This window comes from Molossus molossus, unplaced genomic scaffold (assembly GCF_014108415.1).
Source record: "Molossus molossus isolate mMolMol1 unplaced genomic scaffold, mMolMol1.p scaffold_m16_p_10, whole genome shotgun sequence".
Taxonomy (NCBI): Eukaryota; Metazoa; Chordata; class Mammalia; order Chiroptera; family Molossidae; genus Molossus; species Molossus molossus.
In genome coordinates, this window is record NW_023425345.1 from 60908464 (window position 1) to 60928708 (window position 20245).

Here is a 20245-nt window from a genome sequence, read left to right on the forward strand (position 1 = left end):
TTATAACAATATAGGTTGTACATCCAAGAGATTGGTCAAGGCAAACGGAAACCCTCATTGGTTGTGATAGCCAATTCAGAATACACGGTGAAATATGGAGGGTAAGCTGTTATTAACTTAAACCTTAAAGTCTCTCTTGACTTTTTGCTCTTTTGCTTTCCCATGTTCACTTTTTCCTATCTTTTATCTCTCACCAAGTACTACCAATTCTTCCTTTAAACTGCCTTTCATATCTATACTATGCTACTCATTTAAATTATAACTACTCCAGTCCAGAGTTTCTTAGCAAAGCGGACTCCATGTTTTCAGTCTCCTCATGTGCATACATTGTGCATGCTTTACTCAGGCAGATTATAAAAATTATACATATAATGTCTCCAGCTTTTAAATTTCAGTGGCTCTTATTGCTAACTGAACAAAATCTTAAAATTTATCCAGGCATCAAGCTCTTTACAATCTAGTTTCCATCTACCTCTCAAACTTAGATATCACCCTTCTATGACTTCTGAATATCTACTTCCTTCTATGACTTATGAATATCTACTCCCTTTTATGACTTATGAATATCTACTCCCTTCTATGACTTATGAATATCTCATCAAATCAATTTTCATCACCAGAGTCAGTACAATGTGCCAGGCACTGTGTTTAGGATTTTATAAACATAATTTACTATAAAACTTATAACAACTGTGGTGCTTTTCAAATGAATCTTCAAATGCTTTGACATTACTCCCATTGAAAGATGGGGTCTATGACCCCTTTGTTAGAATCTGGGCTGAACTAAGTCTACAACTAACAGAATGATCCCAAAGTGACACAGTTTAACTTCTTAGGTTAGGTCTGCCTTGCTTTAAAACAAAAGGGTTATATAGTGTCTGCCTTGCTTTAAAACAAAAAAAAAGAGAGAGAGAGAGAGAAAAGACTAATACAATCTATGTAACCTTTTATCATGGAAAGAACAGGCAGTGTAAATCTCTTGGTACACCCACCTTTGGAGGTCTGAATTACCAATAACAATTCTGACAACATTAGGCTACCACGCTGTAAGGAAGCTCAAGCCTCATGGAAACACCACTCATAGATGCTCCAAATGAGAGACCCAACTAAGGGCTAAGACAAAAGCTAACATCAACTAAAGACACTTAGTAAAGAAACCCTCAGATAATTCTGGCTCCCAATTGTCAAATCACACACACATATCGAGACTCTAAAGCTGTGACATTGTAAAGAAGAGATGGGTCATGCCCTGCTCTGTACTATTTGTACTCCTGACCCAAAGAATCCATAAGCATAAAGAAATGGTTATTTTTTATTGCTAAGTTTTAGAGTGATTTCTTATTCAACAGTACCAATTAGAGCCTATTTTAGCACCTGGAAGTGGGGCACTATGATAACAAAGCTTCAAAACATGTGGTGTTGGCTTTGGGACTACACTGTGGGAAAAGGCTTGAAGACCCTTGAGGGTCTTATGAGCAAAATCTTTGTTGACCTTGAGGAAGCTGTTGGTGAGGGCTTCAAGAATATTAAGGTGAAGAGTATTGAAAACTAAAGGAAAGAGGACCTCTGTGGTGTAATGGAGGGAAGTTTGGCAACACTGTTGCCTGTAGTATCATGGAAAATGAGTACCATGTCTACTAAACTATATTTTCTAGCTAAGGAGATTTCCAGACATAACACTGAAAGTACCACTTGGCTTCTTCTCACTGGCCATAAAAATAGAAAAAATTTAAGACTTGCTGAGCTTGAAATTAAAACTCTTTTTTCATCCCAGCGTCTCCAGATGACAAAAGATTTTCAAAGTAAGAAAGAGTGCCAGGGGGAAGAAATACACATCGCAGTCAGGAAATTATGGTCTAAAGATAAAACCAAGAATGTGACTTCAGCCCTACTGGTGTGACTTGGTGGATTAAAAGTCGTCCCATGAACTGAGGGTCCTGGTTCAATTCCCAGTCAGGGCACATGCCCAGTAGAGGGAGTACTGGAGGCAGCTGATGGATGTTTCTATCTCTCTCTCTCTTCCTCTCTCTTTAAAAAAATCAATGAAAACATTAAAGAAAAAAGAATGTGACTTCAAAAATGAAGACTTCAGACACTCTTAAAGTGATACTTCATAGACCTTTTGAAAAAGACCAAAGGTTTTCTGAGGATCTTAAAGGTGTTCCTTAAAACACTCTCTGTTAAATAACAAAGCACCTAAGAATGATAAGGGCAAAAGCCTCAAGGTAGACAAAGGCTCATTGTAAAGAGACCATTGGGTATAGTTTTGTTTATTGGAAGATATATAACTTGATGTATAAAAAGTAAACATTTTTAGCCCTGGCCGGTTTGGCTCAGCGGTTAGAGCGTTGGCCTGCGGTCTGGAGAGACCCGGGTTCGGTTCCCGCTAAGGGCATGTGCCTCGGTTGCAGTTTGTCCCCAGCCCTGGTTGGGTTGTGTGGGTGGCAACCACTCGATGTGTCCCTTTCACATCGATGTTTCTCTTTCTCTCTCTCTCTCTTCCTCCCACTCTATCTGAACAAAATATTGAAAAATGTCCTCGGGTGAGGGAAAAAAAAAAAAAGTAAACATTTTTATATAATTATAAATTAAATAAAAGTATATACCTGATTGGATATAAAGCAACAGAGACAATACAAAAGAAAAATAAGCCGTTGGACCCTGAACTTTTTCCTGGTAGAAAGCAAGCTCAGAAGGCTGTTTAATTGCAAACAAATTTCTTTCAAATTGGAGGAGAAAAGAGGCCTTAGAAGACAAGACTAAGCACCCAAAGGGTGGGGCCAAGCTCCAGAAAGAACAACTCGCAGGAATTAGCAATGAGTCATAATTAAGGAATTACCAACATGTGCCCAGTTGGATTTCAAAATTACCATAAGTCAGCAACTGCTATGTCCTCTCATTTTCTCTATTCTTGAATGGAAAGGTCTCTTGGGGGTGGGGAGTAGGAATAGATCATTTGTCTCCTTAGTTAACAGGTTTTCAGAAAGAGAAACCATGCCCAAAAAACCAATCACAAGTAGTCTCATCTGCACCCAGACCTAAACTAGATGTTGAGATCCTGAACCTCAAACTTGAATCTGATGCTATAATGAGTCAGACTTATTGGTGAGTGCATTTTGTATGCATAATGAATGTAAATAATTTGTGACCAGAGAGCAGATTGTAGTGATTTCAAAACAAGGCCACAAATTCTTTGACATTGCTCATCAAGAGGTTGGGTCTATTCTCTCTTCTATCAAATCAGAATCATCCTTAGTGACTTACTCGCAACCATTAAAAATCAGTAAAAGTGCCCAGTCAGTATGGCTCAGTGGATTGAGCATCATCCCATGGACTGAGAGGTCCCGGTTCCATACCTGATCAGGGTACTAACCCAGGTTGCAGGCTCAGTTCCCAGTAGAGAGCGTGCCGGAGGCATCCAATCAATGTTTCTCTCTCACATCAATGTTTCTATCTCTTTCAGCCTCTCTCTCTAAAAAATCAATAAAAACATGTATTTTTTTTTTTTTAATAAGTAAAAGAGATGCTGTGTGACTTCTGGGGATAAGTCCAAAAAGGTCATATAGCTTCTAGTTAGTTCTTTGGGGAGATTCACCTTTGGGGCTATTTCACCATGTAACAAGTCCAACCACCCTGAGGCTACCATGCTTTGAGTAAACCCATGTTATGCCATATATATATATATGCTATGACCAGCAGCCCCAGCTGACATCACAGAAGACTGGCAGAACCACTACCAGTGAAGATGGGCCTGGTGATTTTGGTCTCCAGCTGTCAAGTCATCCCCAGTCATCAAGTCTCCCCAGCTGAGGCCCCTGACATCACTGAGAAGAGACAGTGTCCCAAGTGTCCCCTTCCAAATTCCTGACCCACTGAAACTTTAATCATACAAAATGGTTGTTTTATGCCACTAAATTCTGGAGTTTATTATGCCAAGACAGTAACTGGAACAATATTATAAAGGAATAATTCATACTTTCAGTTTCCAATAAGAAAACCAGGATAAAGAGAGGTTAGGTATTTTATCAAGGTCATAGAGAAGCAAAGCAAAAATTCTAAAACAAACCTACGTGATTTTAAAATCCATGTTTATTACCATAAAGTTACACTACTTCCCACAGATATCCCTATCTCTTTGTCTTTTCTTATTAATACACCCCCTGCCATGGATTGTATGCTTACATTCATCTGCTTCTCTAAGACCAAAGCATCATGAGGCCACATTCAATCCTATCTCCTCCATGAAGCACACACCTAGACTCCAACCCTTAGTAAATTCTCCCTCTTCCAAACTGTCTTTAACTTATTTTCCACAATTTTAATTTGACAATTATTGAACACCAGTAACACTAGTTCACAATTAGTGAATTCATTTCTTTTCTGACGCATATTCCTTGGCTACCTTCTGAAATTATGTCCCTAGATAAAGGTTGAGAATCCAAATGTCTACAGCATGAAAGCAGGTAATATACAATAGTGAAGTAGACTAGGTGCAAAAGTAACTTGATTAAGTTACACTGAAAAGCAAATGCCCCATGTAAGTGGGTCAGCCACACACCTTTAGCATGCATATATCACCATGTAACATATGATACACGTATTTGTTTATTTGTTTGTCACCATCTCCTCATTAGGGTGCAAGTTTCTTGAGAGTAGAAACTCTGTCTGCTTTAGCAGTAGAGCCTAAAACAATACCTGACACTCAGTCAATAAATATGTTGAAGGAATAAATGAGTGAACAAATACTGTCAAGCAGTAATGTGGGCCCAGTTATCTTCCAATTTTTTTCAAGAGAAGCCAGAAATAAATAATTTTATGTGCACTCTCCCAATTTCTAAGTGTTGTCAACTAATTATAAAAATATTAAGCCATGTTACGGATGGGTAGACAAAACACATCTGCAGGCTTAGATTCGATCTGAATGCTGCCGTTGCAATCTGTACTAGAGGGATCTTAGACTGTGTTTTATCTTTCTAATTATTTAGAATAGTGCCTTGCAGAGTGTAGATAACTTGATAAGCAAATCATGATGCTTCAAATACCCACACTTGAGGCACGGCTCCTGTTCAGCTATGTATTACCAAGATGCTACCCAAGCTGCTCTCTCATGTCTTCAAGGAAACTTCAGCTCCTGATCCCAGATGACCTCCTGGACTTCACATAGCCATCCCACTTCCGAGATTTTTAAAACTAAACTTCCATTCCTTCTAGCTGTTAAGAGTTGAGAAATGTCATTCCCATGGGCTCCCAGTAATAAAGAAGAAAGGCAGTGGAAAGAAAATAGATTGGATTTCCAAAGGGTGACGGAAAACGAGAACCAGGTTTTAAACCATATTTCCACAGTTGATAAGTAAGGGCTCCCAATGGCAATTTTGTTTTCCTCTTTACACTTCTGAGTATTTTTAGATTATACAATCCAAAACTTTATTTCAGCTGACCTTTCAATGTTCTCTAGTAGCATGTTTTTATCCTGCCTACATAAACCTTATTAAGGAGGACTTTTAAAATGTTTACTAATTACTTAGATTCTTAACTCTAATACAGAGTCACATCTAAATAATTAGAGTGTGTCTGGGTCACTTAAACATGGGTCACTTAGCAGCAAGCATAATTGTGAAGGGCTGTGAACACTTTTAAGAAAACATACTTGGAAAAAACATTTCCATTGTACCCTGTGCTGCTAGCTGATCCAAGGCTAGTCAATCATCATCTTCTGAAGACATAACAGGAAATGAGATGTCTTGGTGTTCCTTTTCTGTGCCTGGCCCAATGTGCACAGCCTTGAAATATTCAGACATCACAAACATCAGAGGAATTCAACTTACTGAATGAGTAAAAGTCCAAAAGAGTCATCTAGCCCTCTTTTTAGGAAGTTATTTTACAGTTCTTCAATAGTGGCATGAATTTTGTAAGCAGGTAGATTTCTTTTCTTTTCTTTTCTTTTTCTTTTTTTTGAAAACAGGCTCCACAGTGATTTAAAATGAAAGTTACAGTGAGAAAAATTTATTTAGCTAAACCTATATTTCAAAATTTAGGTTATTATAGAGCCATTAACTTCCTACAGAATAAGAATATAGACTTCTGTTCACTTCTTTTGTTATGTTCAAGCTACGTTGCATATGATGGCCACTGGTAGGGGAGAATCATTACCTGGATTCTGTTATATACACACAGATGAAATGGTGATACAGAGCTCCTAGGGCACAGGGCAGAAAAGCCTAAAATTTGAAATCAGACCAACAGAGGTTTCACTGGTGGCTCTACCACTTGCTTACTTTGTAACCACGGGGAAGTTACTTAATCTTTTAAGCCTCAATTTACTCATTTAGAAAAATGGAATCATAATACCTTGCTTTAGAATTGACATGAAAATGAAAATAAGTGCATATTTATTGTGAAAGCCATTGAAATGAGGAGGAAGTTGTTAACTCAGCATGGCTGACCTAGCCTCACTAATTAAATTCAATAGCATGCAAAAGTGCCTTGAACACAACCATGTCACAAACAGTAGCTGTCATAGTGAGTCCAATTGATTTTTACTATAAATTCAATACAGACAGTAATTCTCCGGACTACCTATATACTAACATTCCCTGAGAACATATTTTTATACATTTAGGTGTTGTGGGCTAAAAGAAGCTTTATACCATACAGAAGTTCCAGCACATTAGCAGAACTTATATACAAAAATGTTCACCAGAGCATTGCTGTTCACCATTGAAAATCAGAAAAATTAAAATGTTCATCTATAGGAAGATGACAAATTTTGATATATTCATTCAACAATTCTATTCAGATAAGCCACAAAAATACATCGTTTAAGGAAAAGTAAAATGAAATGAAAATAAGTTGCAGAATGATATCTATAATATAAAACCACTTGTGAAATTTTAAAGCATGATGTGTATTATAAATGGATATATGCATACTTAATAATTATATAGTAATATACATGGAAATGGCAAACACCAAATTCAGTAGAGTGATTATCTCTAAGGAAGAGGGCAAGACATGAGATGAGGAAGGGATGCACAGAGAGCTTCAACGCGATCCAATATGTTTTACTTCTTCAAAAAGTAATTGGTAAGATTCCACAGAGCTGGCTAGTAGTTATATGGAGTATATTATGTTATTCTCCACATTTTCTGTATATTTGAAATGTTTCACAATAAAAAGAAGCAGCTTTCCCGGTCATATAAATGTTTCCCAAAACAAATAACAGCTGTTCCAGAGAGACTCAGGAGATGAAGAGAGAAAGGGATGACAGGGGAAGGGGGTGGGGTATAGGAATAAGAGGGCTGGGTATAGAAGAGACATTCCTGTCAAACTCTTTGAAACCAGGAAGATAGTTTTTCTCCCAAGGGTTAAGGAAAGAATTCAGTTATATAAGTGTTAAGAGGATAGGCACAATTCATTTGTTAATCCAGAAATCAGATGACTTTGCAGTGTGTACATAATCCAAAAACATCATTAAGTTTAAAATACTTACTACAACCCCACTCTTCGTGATAGTTTCTCTGTATGTGAAGTTGCAAATAGCCCAGGCTAAATAATACGTGGACATGAGAGGAGTCTGTGAAAAGTGATCTGTAACCCATCCATCTTCCTCAAACACAGAAGTTTCCACCGGCATATTGGATAAAGATAAGTAAGTTGCTTGATGCTTGATGCTGATTTTAAAAGTAGCCTTGTAGATGGGCTCATCAAAACAAGGAAATGCCTTTCTGGCATGTGTAGGGGAAAACTGAGTAACACCAAGGAATCTGGAAAAAAGAAAATGACATTCCCAATTACATTTATGGCTTAAGTTATGACCGCTTTACATATTTCTGCTGCTAACATATCTTTGCCAAATTACAAGATACGTTTCTTTTCTGAACCCAACTTAAGTTCATAAATAGCATAAAAGCATAGTACACATGTTTCCCCAACAATAAAAGTTCTTTGGGGAAATTTTTGTCTCAAAGTAAATTCTCTAAACCGAGAGCAGTGCCGAGTAGACAAAACATCATAGTCTACAGAAAAACAATTTACTGGCATCACATTGGCAAACAATGGAAAATAATAACCCTCTTTTTTGGCATGCTTCACTTTTCTCCCTGAAGCTGTACAACGTTTAAAGCCAGTGAAGCTAAAATCCAGAAGTTCTCATCAGATACATATAGAACATAGACCATCACTGGGAAACATCTGTGTCCTCAGATTTCACTAAGACATGACCTGATTTTATTAAGAAAAAGGACTTCGAAACCTCACAGAACTTGGTCTGAATGCCAGCTCTACAACATTCTCAGTCATATCATTCTGTGCAATTACTAAATCTCCCTAAGGTGTAGTTGTTCATTGCTTAAAAGAATATAATCTTGCTTAACTCAGAAAAAAACTTTTGTAGAGTTTGGGGGGCGGGGACAGGGAGAATGTAAAGCACCTATCACAGTGAATACATGTAAAGCACCCAGCAGGTGGTTAATTAATAGCAGCCAGTCAAAAAAAATGGCAGCCACTGATTGACAATATCTTCAACCTTTCTTAGAGAGCTGAAACATATGTTTACACTGAGTAATCCAGATACCGTTGGCTTTCACTACTCATAATATTTATTTTATTATGACATGTTAATATAATAAATATCTATACAATAAGCCTGTCAATGTGTGTGTGTGTGTGTGTGTGTATATATATATATACACACATATATATACATATGTAAATATATATATAAAATATATTTAATGCCATCAAGTTTTCAGATCAAGCTGCAAAGTTGCTTATTAAAATGCTAACTAGGACCAGCCGGTGTGGCTCAGTGCATTGAGCATCACTCCATAGACTGAGAGGTCCCAGTTCCATTCCCAGTCAGGGCACATGCCTAGGTTGTAGGCTTGATCCTCAGTAGGGAGCATTCAGGAGGCAACCAATAGATGTTTCTCTCTCACATCAATGTTTCTATCTCTTTCTCCCTGCATCTTGTATTTTAAAAAATATATATAAAATAAAATACTAACTAGAAACAACATTTTTTTAACCATTTACAAGTGAAAATGCTAATATTAAGTACTTTAAGCAGGACACTCTTTTAACTTAAAAAAAAAAAAAAAAAGGTCATTATTTATTAACACATTCATGACAAAAGTTAATAAAAGTATTTTAACAATACTAGTTGCAAAACTTGATATAGCCCAGCCAGTGTGGCTCAGTGGTTGAGCATTGACCCATGCACCAAGAGGTCACCGGTTCGATTCCTGGTCAGGGCACATGCCCAGGTTGTGGGGCCAGTCCCCAATGGGGGGTGTGCAGGAGGCGGCCAATAGATGTTCTCTCTTATCAATGTTTCTATCTCTCTCTCCCTCTCCCTTCCTCTCTCTCTAACAATCAATAAAGAAAAAAATATTTTTTTAAAAACTTGATATAAGGCAAGTCAATACCAGACTCTTTGTAAAACCTTACTGAGTCCTAAAGTTATTTCTTTTAAAAGCTATTTCCCCATAACCCTGCCACCTCTCCTTCTCCATCACCCAAGGTACACATGGCGAATCTAACGGGCGCACTTTCCCACTGAGCCTGAACTGGCCTCAGAATTATTCTCAGCACAGCACTTCAGGCAGCTACTACCAATCAATAGGGGCTGATGTGTGTATTGAATTGTATTGGCTAGCCTTCCCTGGCTCAAACCATGAGGTGTAAATGTTTAGACCATTTTAAAATTATGAAGCTTACATTTATCACTGAGGACCTACCTTTTTGATGCTTAGTTTCGAAATGAGAAAAATAAGGCATTTTAAAGATAAATTGTATACTAACTCACAGAGAAAAAGTTTTTGAAAGTTATCTGGGAAACAGTTCTGGGTGCTACATACCAGGCTTGGGTAACTAGCCTAATTTCTGAGCCTATGTTTTCATTAGTAGAAGGAAAACAATAATGTTTTCGAGGCCTTCTTTACTGTTGAGATGATAAAATGAAATAATATAATGGAAAAGAAGTTTTAACTATAAATCTTCAGAAAAACACTGTAAGGTTAAAGTTGCAAGCAATCTTAGAAACAAACTATCCAAGTCTCATAAATTTCTAACACGGAAAAGTAGTTTGGGTAGGGTTAAGTGATTTGTCCAAAGTTACAGTCAATTATGCAAAGCTAGGTCTAGAATTCACATTTTCTAAGTCTGAGTAAAAATGTAATTATATTTCAAAAACAGTAAAATGAATCATTAGCCATAATTTATAAACAATGTTTTAATTCAACTGTTGGTAATAAAAGTTCTTTCCAAATTGGCCAGAATTGTGGTACTATTTTTCCCTATTATTTTTACAGATAGCAATAAATTTTTACTTAATTAAATGTCAGTACCTTTTAGCTAAAATGTGCCCATTTACAATTTTTTCATCACATACTTTTGTCTTATATAATGTTCTTGAATTTTATCTTTCAACCTCATTAATTAAAATGTCCTCTGAGCTTGCTATTTCTCTACTGTGGCTACTTAAAAGATATCTCTGAGATTTCATATATGAAAAAACGTGTTCCCTTTTAACTTTCAAGTGTCTGAGAACTCCATTTCTGGTCATTAAACAATTAGATGTTATCTACTGTATGTGGGCTCTCTTCATTATTAGGTATATGGTAGGATTTTTTTTTTTAAGATATAACCATTTGCCCTTAAGTTCTTTGCAATCTAATTGGAAAATAATCTCTATATTTATATATTCTGATACTAATACTACTAGGGGAAAAGTTCCGCAAGAGTTCAACAGAGTGGTTGCAATTAGAATGTCTTCATCATTATATAAAAGTCAAAGGTGTCTTCAGCATTAAGTAATTAATGCGCAGGAATTTATTAGATATAGAAATTCTAAATACCTTTGGGCTAATGAGAAATTGATAAACCAAATATTTATGCAAAAGAATCACATAGTGCTGTCTCCTTTCACCTTCTGTAGCAAGTAAATATGTGAGTAAAGCTAGCTGTGTAAATAACTGATTCTCAGGGTTGAAAGGAACCGGAGAAATCATTTAGTGACTTTTTCTGCAATTAATATTCTTAATGAATTCATATATACAGTATATATCTATGCACAGAGGGCCAACATATATTCTGATAATGTCTAAATGAGAAAATACCAATTTCACAGTCTGGCACCTAAGGCTGATTGCAACTGAATTTCAATTCAGTATTTAGGAAATCAAAACAAGTCCCTTGGTAAAGAAGAACGGTAGGACTAGATTACATTTAAGGTCTTTTCCAAGCTTGAGATCCTATAACGGAACAAAAATTAGAAAGAAAATATTCTCTGAACTTGATAAGGTTTTTTAAATACATTAATTATATTACCACTGAATAGCTTTTTACTCTAAGTTTTATAATGCACGTGCCCCTTTTAATCATTTTTTGAGTGTTTAAATACTGAGGAGAAAAAGAAGTATCTTTGCTTCCTTCCCTCAAGGAGTTTATACTCTAAATAAAAAAAATTAAATATATCTCTAAACAGGCATCATACAAAAAGCCATGACAAAGAGGGAAAATGTACAAAGAAAGTACACTCTCCTACAGCAGACTTTTTGGCCTCGGCTCTACTATATTTAAGGTCAGATAACAGTCACTGTCCAGGGCTGTCCTCGGCTACATCCGATGTTCAGCAGCAGCAGCATGCCTGACCTCCACCACCAGAGGCCAGCAGCACCACCTCTCCCCAGCTGTGACCACCAAAATGTCCCCAGACATTGTAAATGTCCCCTAGGAACAAAACTGACCCCCTTGAGAACTACCAGCCTCATAAGAACTGAAGAAAGGCATTATGGAGGAGGAAATTAAGAATTGGTCTTGACGCCTGGATAGTGTCTGAAGGGTCAGAGATGGATGGAGAAGTGAGCAAGTTGACTACGGGTTGCACAGAACCAAGCCTGTACCAAAGCTTTGACTCGAGTATGAAGTTAGTGCCCAGTATGCCCTTTTACACATTCTGGTTTTATCGAATCTCAGTGTTGCCAGTCCATCTCTAACACCTCTCCTTTCTAGCAAGCCCTTGACACTCTCCTTCCTCACAAACAATTCTAATCTCAGGCTCAGTGCCCAACAGGGTCTGTTAAGTTTCAAAAATATAATTTTGTCTTCACTGCATATATTTTACAGTTGTCGTCAGCTGGTAGAAGTAAGACTTCTTTTCTGCTTACTAACATTAAAAAACATCGAAGAGGACCCTAAAGAAGGTGATTTGGAGTAGAAAATAATGAGTTTGAATTTGAGTAATTTGAGGTGAATCTGAGGTGGTAGGTAGCAAGACACCAGGTATAAGAAATACAAAAAATTACTGAAAAATAGAAAACATTTTAATATATCATATGGATATAAAATACATATGTAAATACAAGAAATAAAACAGTAGGAGGCAGAAGTTAATGGGGAAACGTATTTTGTTGTCTGTTTTTTTCTTGCTTTCTTAAATGAACAAAATCATTTTTTAATCTTTTAATGACTCTCTATTACCATAAAAAAAAAATTTTACTTCCAAAAGTGACATCCTGAAAGTGTCATTCCAAGAATGTCACTTTAGTATAACTAGAAAACTATGAATAACATACCTGTGTTTTAATTCCCTTCTATCTAAAATAAATTACTTGATTTCTTAACAACGTGTCTATTTGACGTTTCGGTTGCGCTAAGGAGAGCTTAAAGCTTTTTGTTGCCTCTGAAGGATACAGAGAATTGATTTCTTCTTATTTCTGCGGAAGTTCACTAGGCAAGCTACTTGTGTCAAGTCATTATGATAAGATTCAGCAGAAGTAATGCATTAACGTTGGTTGATATTGCCAACAAACTACAGTACGTGATACAAAACAATTTCTGTTCCATTATTTTCAGTTTGCCTTTTCACAAAGTTAAAATATGCAGAGGATACAGACATTTGCATAATGCTGTTAGTGTTAAAAATTGATTCGTGACTTTTCACTGTGGAACCCACCAAAACCAAGAGAACCTCCCAAACGGCGTGGCTTATTTCAGAGGTTTCCGTTTTGGCCTCCTCTGTGCACACCACACATACAGCACAGTGAAAAATGGCCTTTGAACTTGCTTCTCTCGAAATTGCAAATTGCTGTCATAGTTTAAGATTGGTAATAAAAACTCCCAAGATCTAAAGAACAGTTCCAACAAGCAATCGAGTTACTATTCGACTATTTATAGTAGATAGGCTCAGTTCCAAGGTCATGGAAGTTAACACATGTCCCATTTAAAGTTAAGGCTGTTAATCAAAATGCAAATTATTACTCAATGAGAAAACATTTTAAGTCAAAAAGCGTGTTGTTTAGACTGTGTGTTTTTATGTACTTCAATGAGTCATTAAACCTCTGCCATTTCAGAAGAGAAGTGCTCCTGCTGAATATTCAGTGCTATAAGCAAGCGTGTGGTCTATTTTTTTAAATAACCATTCTAGTAAACTAAAAACATAATGCAATAATGCCAGCAATATGTATGTAGGAAGTGGTGCATGTGTGAATAATCGTGTTATAAAAACAGAGCATAATATTCGTAATTGTTTTCCTACTTATGTACTAAATACTCTTATCAAAAATGAGTACTGAGTATTTGATCACCACGGACGAAGAGTGTTATGAATACATAACATTATTGTCCTGGGCCATAATATTAGGTTTTCATAAGAATAAATAGTGTCTGCGACTCATTTGTTTAATATTGGAAAGAAGCAAAGGCTGATGTAAGGATTATAAAGTACTGCCACTGTCAGAATGCAAATAAAGTCTTGAAAACAATATCAAATGACTGATGTGCCTTCCCCTTGGTACTTGGGATTTTTCGGTCTGCTCTCCTGGCTTCTGGTGACACGGGGAACACCCTTCTGGCCCTCCAGTCCCGGGTTTCTGCTCTTCTCACTGCTGATAGAGAGCAGTGCCATAATCAGAGAGCTGTGAGTTCCTTCTCTTTCCCACTCTTCCTGCTCTCTCAACCCTCTCCATCGCTCAGTGTCTGACCAAGCATGGGAGTTGTCTAGCTGGGAAATACCACAGCTTTTCTCTTCACTCTCTTCTTCATGGTGAAGGTGCTTTGTTCCTTCCTCTCCCTGTCTTTGCACAACTAGTGCCGGAGCTCCTCGGGGCCACGCGGGCATTCAGAGGCCGAGAAGGCGCACCTGCGGGCAGGTGTGCAGGAGGTGAGCCTGCGGCCCTTCGCCCCAATTCAGCCCCACCCACTCTTGCCAATCTTCTTCCACCCTCCCAGCCCAGCCACCACCATCTAGCTATGCCTGAGAAAAGCAGGGAGTATTTTTCATTTTTATATTCTCCCGAATTCCACGTAGTAAAATTCCATCTGTTGGAGAAAGCATCCACTCTCTAGTGGCAGAAAGCAAGATTGCATGGGACTTTGAAAAATTCTGGAGGGACCCAGCCACTACTGTACATCTGAAAGGATGTAAAGGACACACACACAAATGGAAAGAATGACAATGCTGATAACGATGGTGATGATGAGCCTTGGTGGCTGGGAGGATGAACCTGAGGTGACAGAGGGATGCCCGACCTTATAGACCATAAAACATGTATGCATTAAAGGTACACAAGTTCTTCCTCAGTCTTGTTATATCATTCTTTGAAGTCATGTTTAAATAAGTGAGTCTTATTCTTATAATCTTATCAACCAAATGTCGCCGTCTTTCAGCAGCCTGAACTGTTGCTTGGTACTGCTGTCTTCAGCCCATGCACAGACACAGGAGCAAATCTGGTTTAAGGAAATAAACAAATACAGGGAAGCCAGTCACAGGTCCCTTTTCGCTTGAAAGAGATCTAGAGCAAATAGGTCCTGTTTGGAGCTGCTTTGAAGAAGTAAAGACACGGCCAAACTAATTTAACTCTTTTAAAGAAGCTGTATACTTTATTACTATTCAGGGTGATCAAATCAAATGGCACCATGGGAAAAACACAACAAGACCAACACTAATTATATGGATTTTCTTCCTTGAATGAGTCATTAAATGCTCAAAGCACTTTTTGTAATATTTTCTAGATTTAGTTTAGTGGTGGCATCTTGAATTGTGACCAAAATCCAGCAGCAAATTGGACTCAGTTTGGCCATATGGTTATGTGTGCCTGACAGGAAAACAATGAGCTAAGTCCATTAAGGAATGATATTAAAAAGTTTTCACCGAATCAAATGACTCTCGCAGGTTTTTTCTGTTCAGAGCCTTCTACAGGGGACAGAAAGCTATGTACACCAACTTGTTCATGTAAAGCTGTCTCCTCACCAGCGACTGGGAGAAGTTTCTTTCAACCTAAAAGCAATGTAGCGGTTTTCTTGCTTTTATTAAATATCATGATTATTAATTCATTCCAGAAAAAAGGACAAGGAATCAAACCATGTATACTAATACCACAAAAGATCAAATGCCTACCCATAAAAGCTGTGCTCTCCACAAGATTTTTGCAAAAGTGTGGGGTTTTTTTGCGATTCTTTTTGAGAACTGCAATGTTGTTTTCCCATTTTACTTGGAGATCACAGTTTCTCTCTAAATAACCCTTGATAGAAAAAGATCTATTTTTATTCTGTCTTTTGGCACTGTGACATGTTATAGACCCAATCAAAGTTTGTCAAAGAAAAACTGTTTCCCTTTGGAAAGTGAATAAAATGTTCATTTACTTTACGTAAATCTTCTCTTTCAATCGGCCATCTGGATCTAAATTAAGGTACCCAACTTTGAATATGGGTACGCTCACCATCTGGCTACCCCAAAGTGGCAATTACTTCAGGTAAATGAACATTTTACCTAATTCTGAGCAAGTATATTCTACTCTAGAATACCATGACATAAATACACACCCTTTTTTTTCTGCCTGCTACACACCCACTTGATGAAAAGGTGACAGTGTTCTGCCTAATGGAGATAATTTCCTGCTGTGTCTAAACATTTCAAATGTAAGAGAATTCATCTATTTGTAGTATCCAACAAGTGATAAATTTTCCCTTTAGCCAAATGGCCAACAGAAAGTAAAGCATTTGCCTCAAGAAAAGAAACTTTGGGCTTCAATGGGGAGCATGTCTTCTGACCTTTCTCTGCTGCTGTATGGGAGCCAGGGAAGGTAAGTCTTCCCTGTGGGACAAAACCAGGGCCCCCTCCAACACCTCGTGCGGGATGAAACCTTCCAGGGCTCAAAGGTATACTGCACATGGTGAGATCTAATTTTCCTGCCCTCACCCAAATTGTTTCTCTCGGACCTGTGAGTGAGGAGTGAGTTGAAGAATCAAATTGATTGGGATATTAATGAGTTGTTTCCCCATAGGCTAAGTGAATTGATTTGTAGTATTACTCTTTTAAATATTTCTAGTTGTTCAATGTGACTCCCCATCAGCAGATTTAATATTTCTTTTCATTACAGAAATGATCTGATAATGAAATTGGCAAAAAAATATATGACTAAGACCAAGATATTTAATCATTACTCAAATGAAAATTCTGAGTTTGCATCAGCGTCCTTTGGAAAGTATTTTTAAAATGTCAATTTACATTGCATTTTGGGGGCAAAAACATCACCAATAAAAGTCCAACCCTGGCTGAGTCCCTGATATTAGCATGTTTAAAAATGCTCCAAGTTGCTATAGTAACAACAATAAACAAACAAAAAGGTTAATATATATATAATGTTGACATAATTGTGAAATAGTTTATTCGATTTCCTTTGCCTTATCAACTCCAGTTATCAACATCCAAGAAATTATCATTTTCACTCTGGCATTCAAGGAGGGGGGGAGAGAGAAACAAGACTTTCTTTAAGATGTTTAGAAATAAAACTACCCTGGGATCTCCAGAATCATAGAATTCCACATTTCTATTGGGATGCAGAGTTTAGCCACATAAGCACTAGGTCAAACTTTCAACCAAGTTATTTACATCTTTGGAGAAAACTGAAGAAGAGAGCTTAAATACAAATATGCACCAGGAGTACAAGGAACCAGCTAGGGGTCAAGCAGAAACATCCAGTCTTTTTTAAGAGTCCTAATTTGAAGGCATTGACCAAAACAAGCTCAGTTCCACCAAATATATTTTGGCATGGCTAAGAAATCAGGATTTGTTGAAAGTATTTATTTCACCACAGATTTATCAGTTATGATATGCAGCTTCCACTATTGACATTTTGATATAACAAGCTTGTTTCTAAACATAACATGCAAATTTGCCTTCTATTCCTTTTCCCTATATTTGATATGATCATAGGTTTAAAAAATACTTTTAATCTCTATTGTTTAGAATACATTGGAGGAAGAGGTGGAAGGGGGTTTAAACTGTCCACATCTGATCTTAGAAGAATGAATAATTTATACATTCACTTACAGGTTTTAACTATCATACAACTACTAAAGCATTGGGCAATTTATTTATATGAGGTTACTTCATAGTACTCTATAAATAAATATTTGTGTTCTCCCATAACATACTAAAATTTCCCCAGCCTCTTATACAATAATTTCTTCTGAGAGTTTCCAGACAACATGAGCTCTGGTCCAGGGATCAGAACACCAAAGTTCAAGTCCAACTCTTCACTGACAAGCCTGGTAACCTCAGACACCCTGGTTGCTCAGAGCCCAGTTTCCTGCAGTCGTGAGAACAAACTGAGAACACAGGAGGCTCTGCCAGTGGGGCACCATTACTAATTTCCAACCTGCCTCTACTTCTAAGGTTGTCGATTTCATTTTTTTGTCAGTTTGGTTATTCATAAGTCCTATAGTCATTCAATTAATTCGTTATTTTTAAAGCAATGAGTTAGGACAAAAAGCAAGAATATCTTTTTTATTCATTCAACAATATGCTTGAAGGCTTACTACCACCAGACACTCATAAAAGCGAACCTTTATGGTAGATACTCTAAATGCCAGGTATAGAGTTAAGTGATTTTCAATTAATTAGCCCATGGACACCTGCAACAATCCTATGATGATGGTATCATTATCATCATCCCCAAATTAAAAATAAAAATATGGGCTCTGGGGCCACACTGCCTGGGTTTAAATCCCTGCTTTGGGGGCTCACTATGTGACAAGTTACTTGATTTTTCTGTGCCTTTATTTCCCCATCTGTTAAATAAGGAGTGTTGGTAGCACCTACTCCATAGGATTCTTGTAAGACTGAGTTAATATACATTACTCAGTAAGTATAGAGGTAGTCATTGTCAGGAACTGGTGACTTAGATGAAGCATCTTGCTCACGCCTGCAGCTGGGCTTTGAACCTGGTTCTGTTGGATTCCCAAATCTGAGCTCTAAACAAGTGGTGAAAGGACCCACAGCCTCTCACAATATAGAAGACAGAATACTGCCCATATCTTAAAATCATTCAGGCACTCGCTAACAAGGCATTTGAAACTGACCGCTAGCTTTCCTTCCTTTCACCAGTGTAGTCAGTAACTCAGGAACAGACCACCGAGTCACTCCGCGGGGGGAGAGAGCTGGCAGCACCTGCAAGGACGTGCTCACCGGCCCCGCCCCTTCAGTCTGTCACAGGACGGCTCCTTCCTACTACTTTAAATCTCAACTTCCAGTTCTGGAAAACTTTATGCAGCTAAAGCCCATCCTCCGCTCTGTACCGGTCAGATGACAGGCGAGGTGGAGTGGGGGATATGCCCTCCCCTCTCCTGCGTTGGTATCTCGCTGGAATGAGCTGCTGCCCTGGCCTGTTACTGCTAACGTACTTCCCCTCGACGGTAACTTGGCAGGATTTTGATGACACCCTGGCGTCGCTCAGATTACACACTACCCTTAAAAAAAAAAAATAGAGCCCTATGCCTGGCTGGCTAAGAAACTCTTCGCCTGGGGAGGGGGGGGGGTTTGGGGCGTCTGGCTAAGAAAGTTTGACGCAGAGGGTGGTCTCCAGACTAGAAGAGGGGATAGCATTCATCGCTCTCCACTGGTGAGTTTGTGGAGCTGGCAACAGTGACAGCCCAGGCATCTGGGGGACCCTGAGGGTTCTGGGTGATGGTCCTACCCCACCTTTGCTTCTTCCCCCCACCCCTCGCTTCCTGGGTATAGGACTCCAGGAGGTTCCCCAGGGTCGCCGGCCGCCCAGAGGTTAGGGCAGCCTGGCGGGGTTGGGCGGTGCCGGCACCGCCTCCTTCCGTACCTTCTCTCCCCGTGCAGCACGTAGGAGCTGCGGAAGAAGCCCAGGAGCTCGTTCTCGATCAAGGCGTTGTAGATGATCTTCAGGTTGTAATTCCTCTGCGCGTCCAGGGTCCTATTAAGCACCACCACCAACACCTGGGTTTGCGGGTAGAGGAAAAAACCGGCCACCGGGACAGCCCCAGCCACCCGGTCCTCCGCCACCTGCACCTTCTCCACCGCCACCCGGGAGGCGTGCAGCACGACGTAGCGGGTGGCGTTCCGGCACGCGATCTCCACGTTGACCTCCCCGGAGAAGGTGAAATTTTCCATGAAGGCGGTGAGCATCAGATTGTAGTGTAGCGGCTTGAGATGGCCGGACAGACGCAGCTGCGTCCACGGCTGCCACTGCTCCTGCTCCTCCTCCGACGGCGGCTGGGCGGACGGGGTCCCAGGGGTGGTCTCCCCGCCTGCCACGGGCTGCGAGGAGTCCCCGCCAGCGTGGTGGTTGCGCCGGGGGGAACCCGGGAGGCTCCCATTGCCACCGCGCGGTGGGAAGCCGGCGGGGCCGCCGTCTGCGCCGGGCGCCACGCTCGCCCCACACTCGTCGAAGCGCAAGCTGAGCAACACTGCGAGCATAGTGACCGCGAGCAGCGCCACGATGGACACAGCGAAGGCCAGTACTAGCCGCTTGTGCACCGTGATGTGGCGCTCGGTGGTGCGGGGTCGCACCCCCACAGAGTCCGCCCATGGGTCCGAGAGCCCCCTGCTGCCGGTCCGGAGCGCGGCGTCGTTCTCCCCCATCGTGGCTGCGAAGGGTGAGCGGCTCTTCTCAGCCCCCTCCTCCTCCTCCTTCTTCTTCTTCCTCTTCTTTTTCTTCTTCTTCTTTTTCTTCTCCTCCTCCTGCTCCCCCCGCTCGCCGTCCAGGGCCATCACACTGCCTCCTCCTCCTCCTCCTCCCCCGCCCCCTCCGGCACCCCCCGCGGGCGGTCCACGCGGGCCACCGCCAGCACAGGCATCAGAGAGCGCACGCGGGCAGAGGGCGCGACGCCAGTTGGGACCCTGGGGATGCTGGCCTGGGTGCTTTTAAGACGGACTCTAGCCGCAGGCGACAGCAACCTCAGCGCCCCCCATCAGCCCCGCCTCTCTCCGGACACC

General features: G+C 39.8%; 1 protein-coding gene across 1 annotated transcript in view; it reads right to left on the reverse strand.

Annotated features, from left to right (window-relative positions):
- Positions 1-20020, reverse strand: part of TRHDE (thyrotropin releasing hormone degrading enzyme) — a 384097-nt gene extending 364077 nt beyond the window's left edge. The window contains exons 1-2 of the mRNA XM_036252398.1: positions 19113-20020; positions 7490-7763 (exon numbers count right to left, since the gene is read on the reverse strand). Coding sequence (XP_036108291.1) covers positions 7490-7763; positions 19113-20020 — 1182 coding nt within the window. The remainder of the gene's footprint in view (positions 1-7489; positions 7764-19112) is intronic.
- Between the last annotated feature and the right edge of the window lie 225 nt (positions 20021-20245).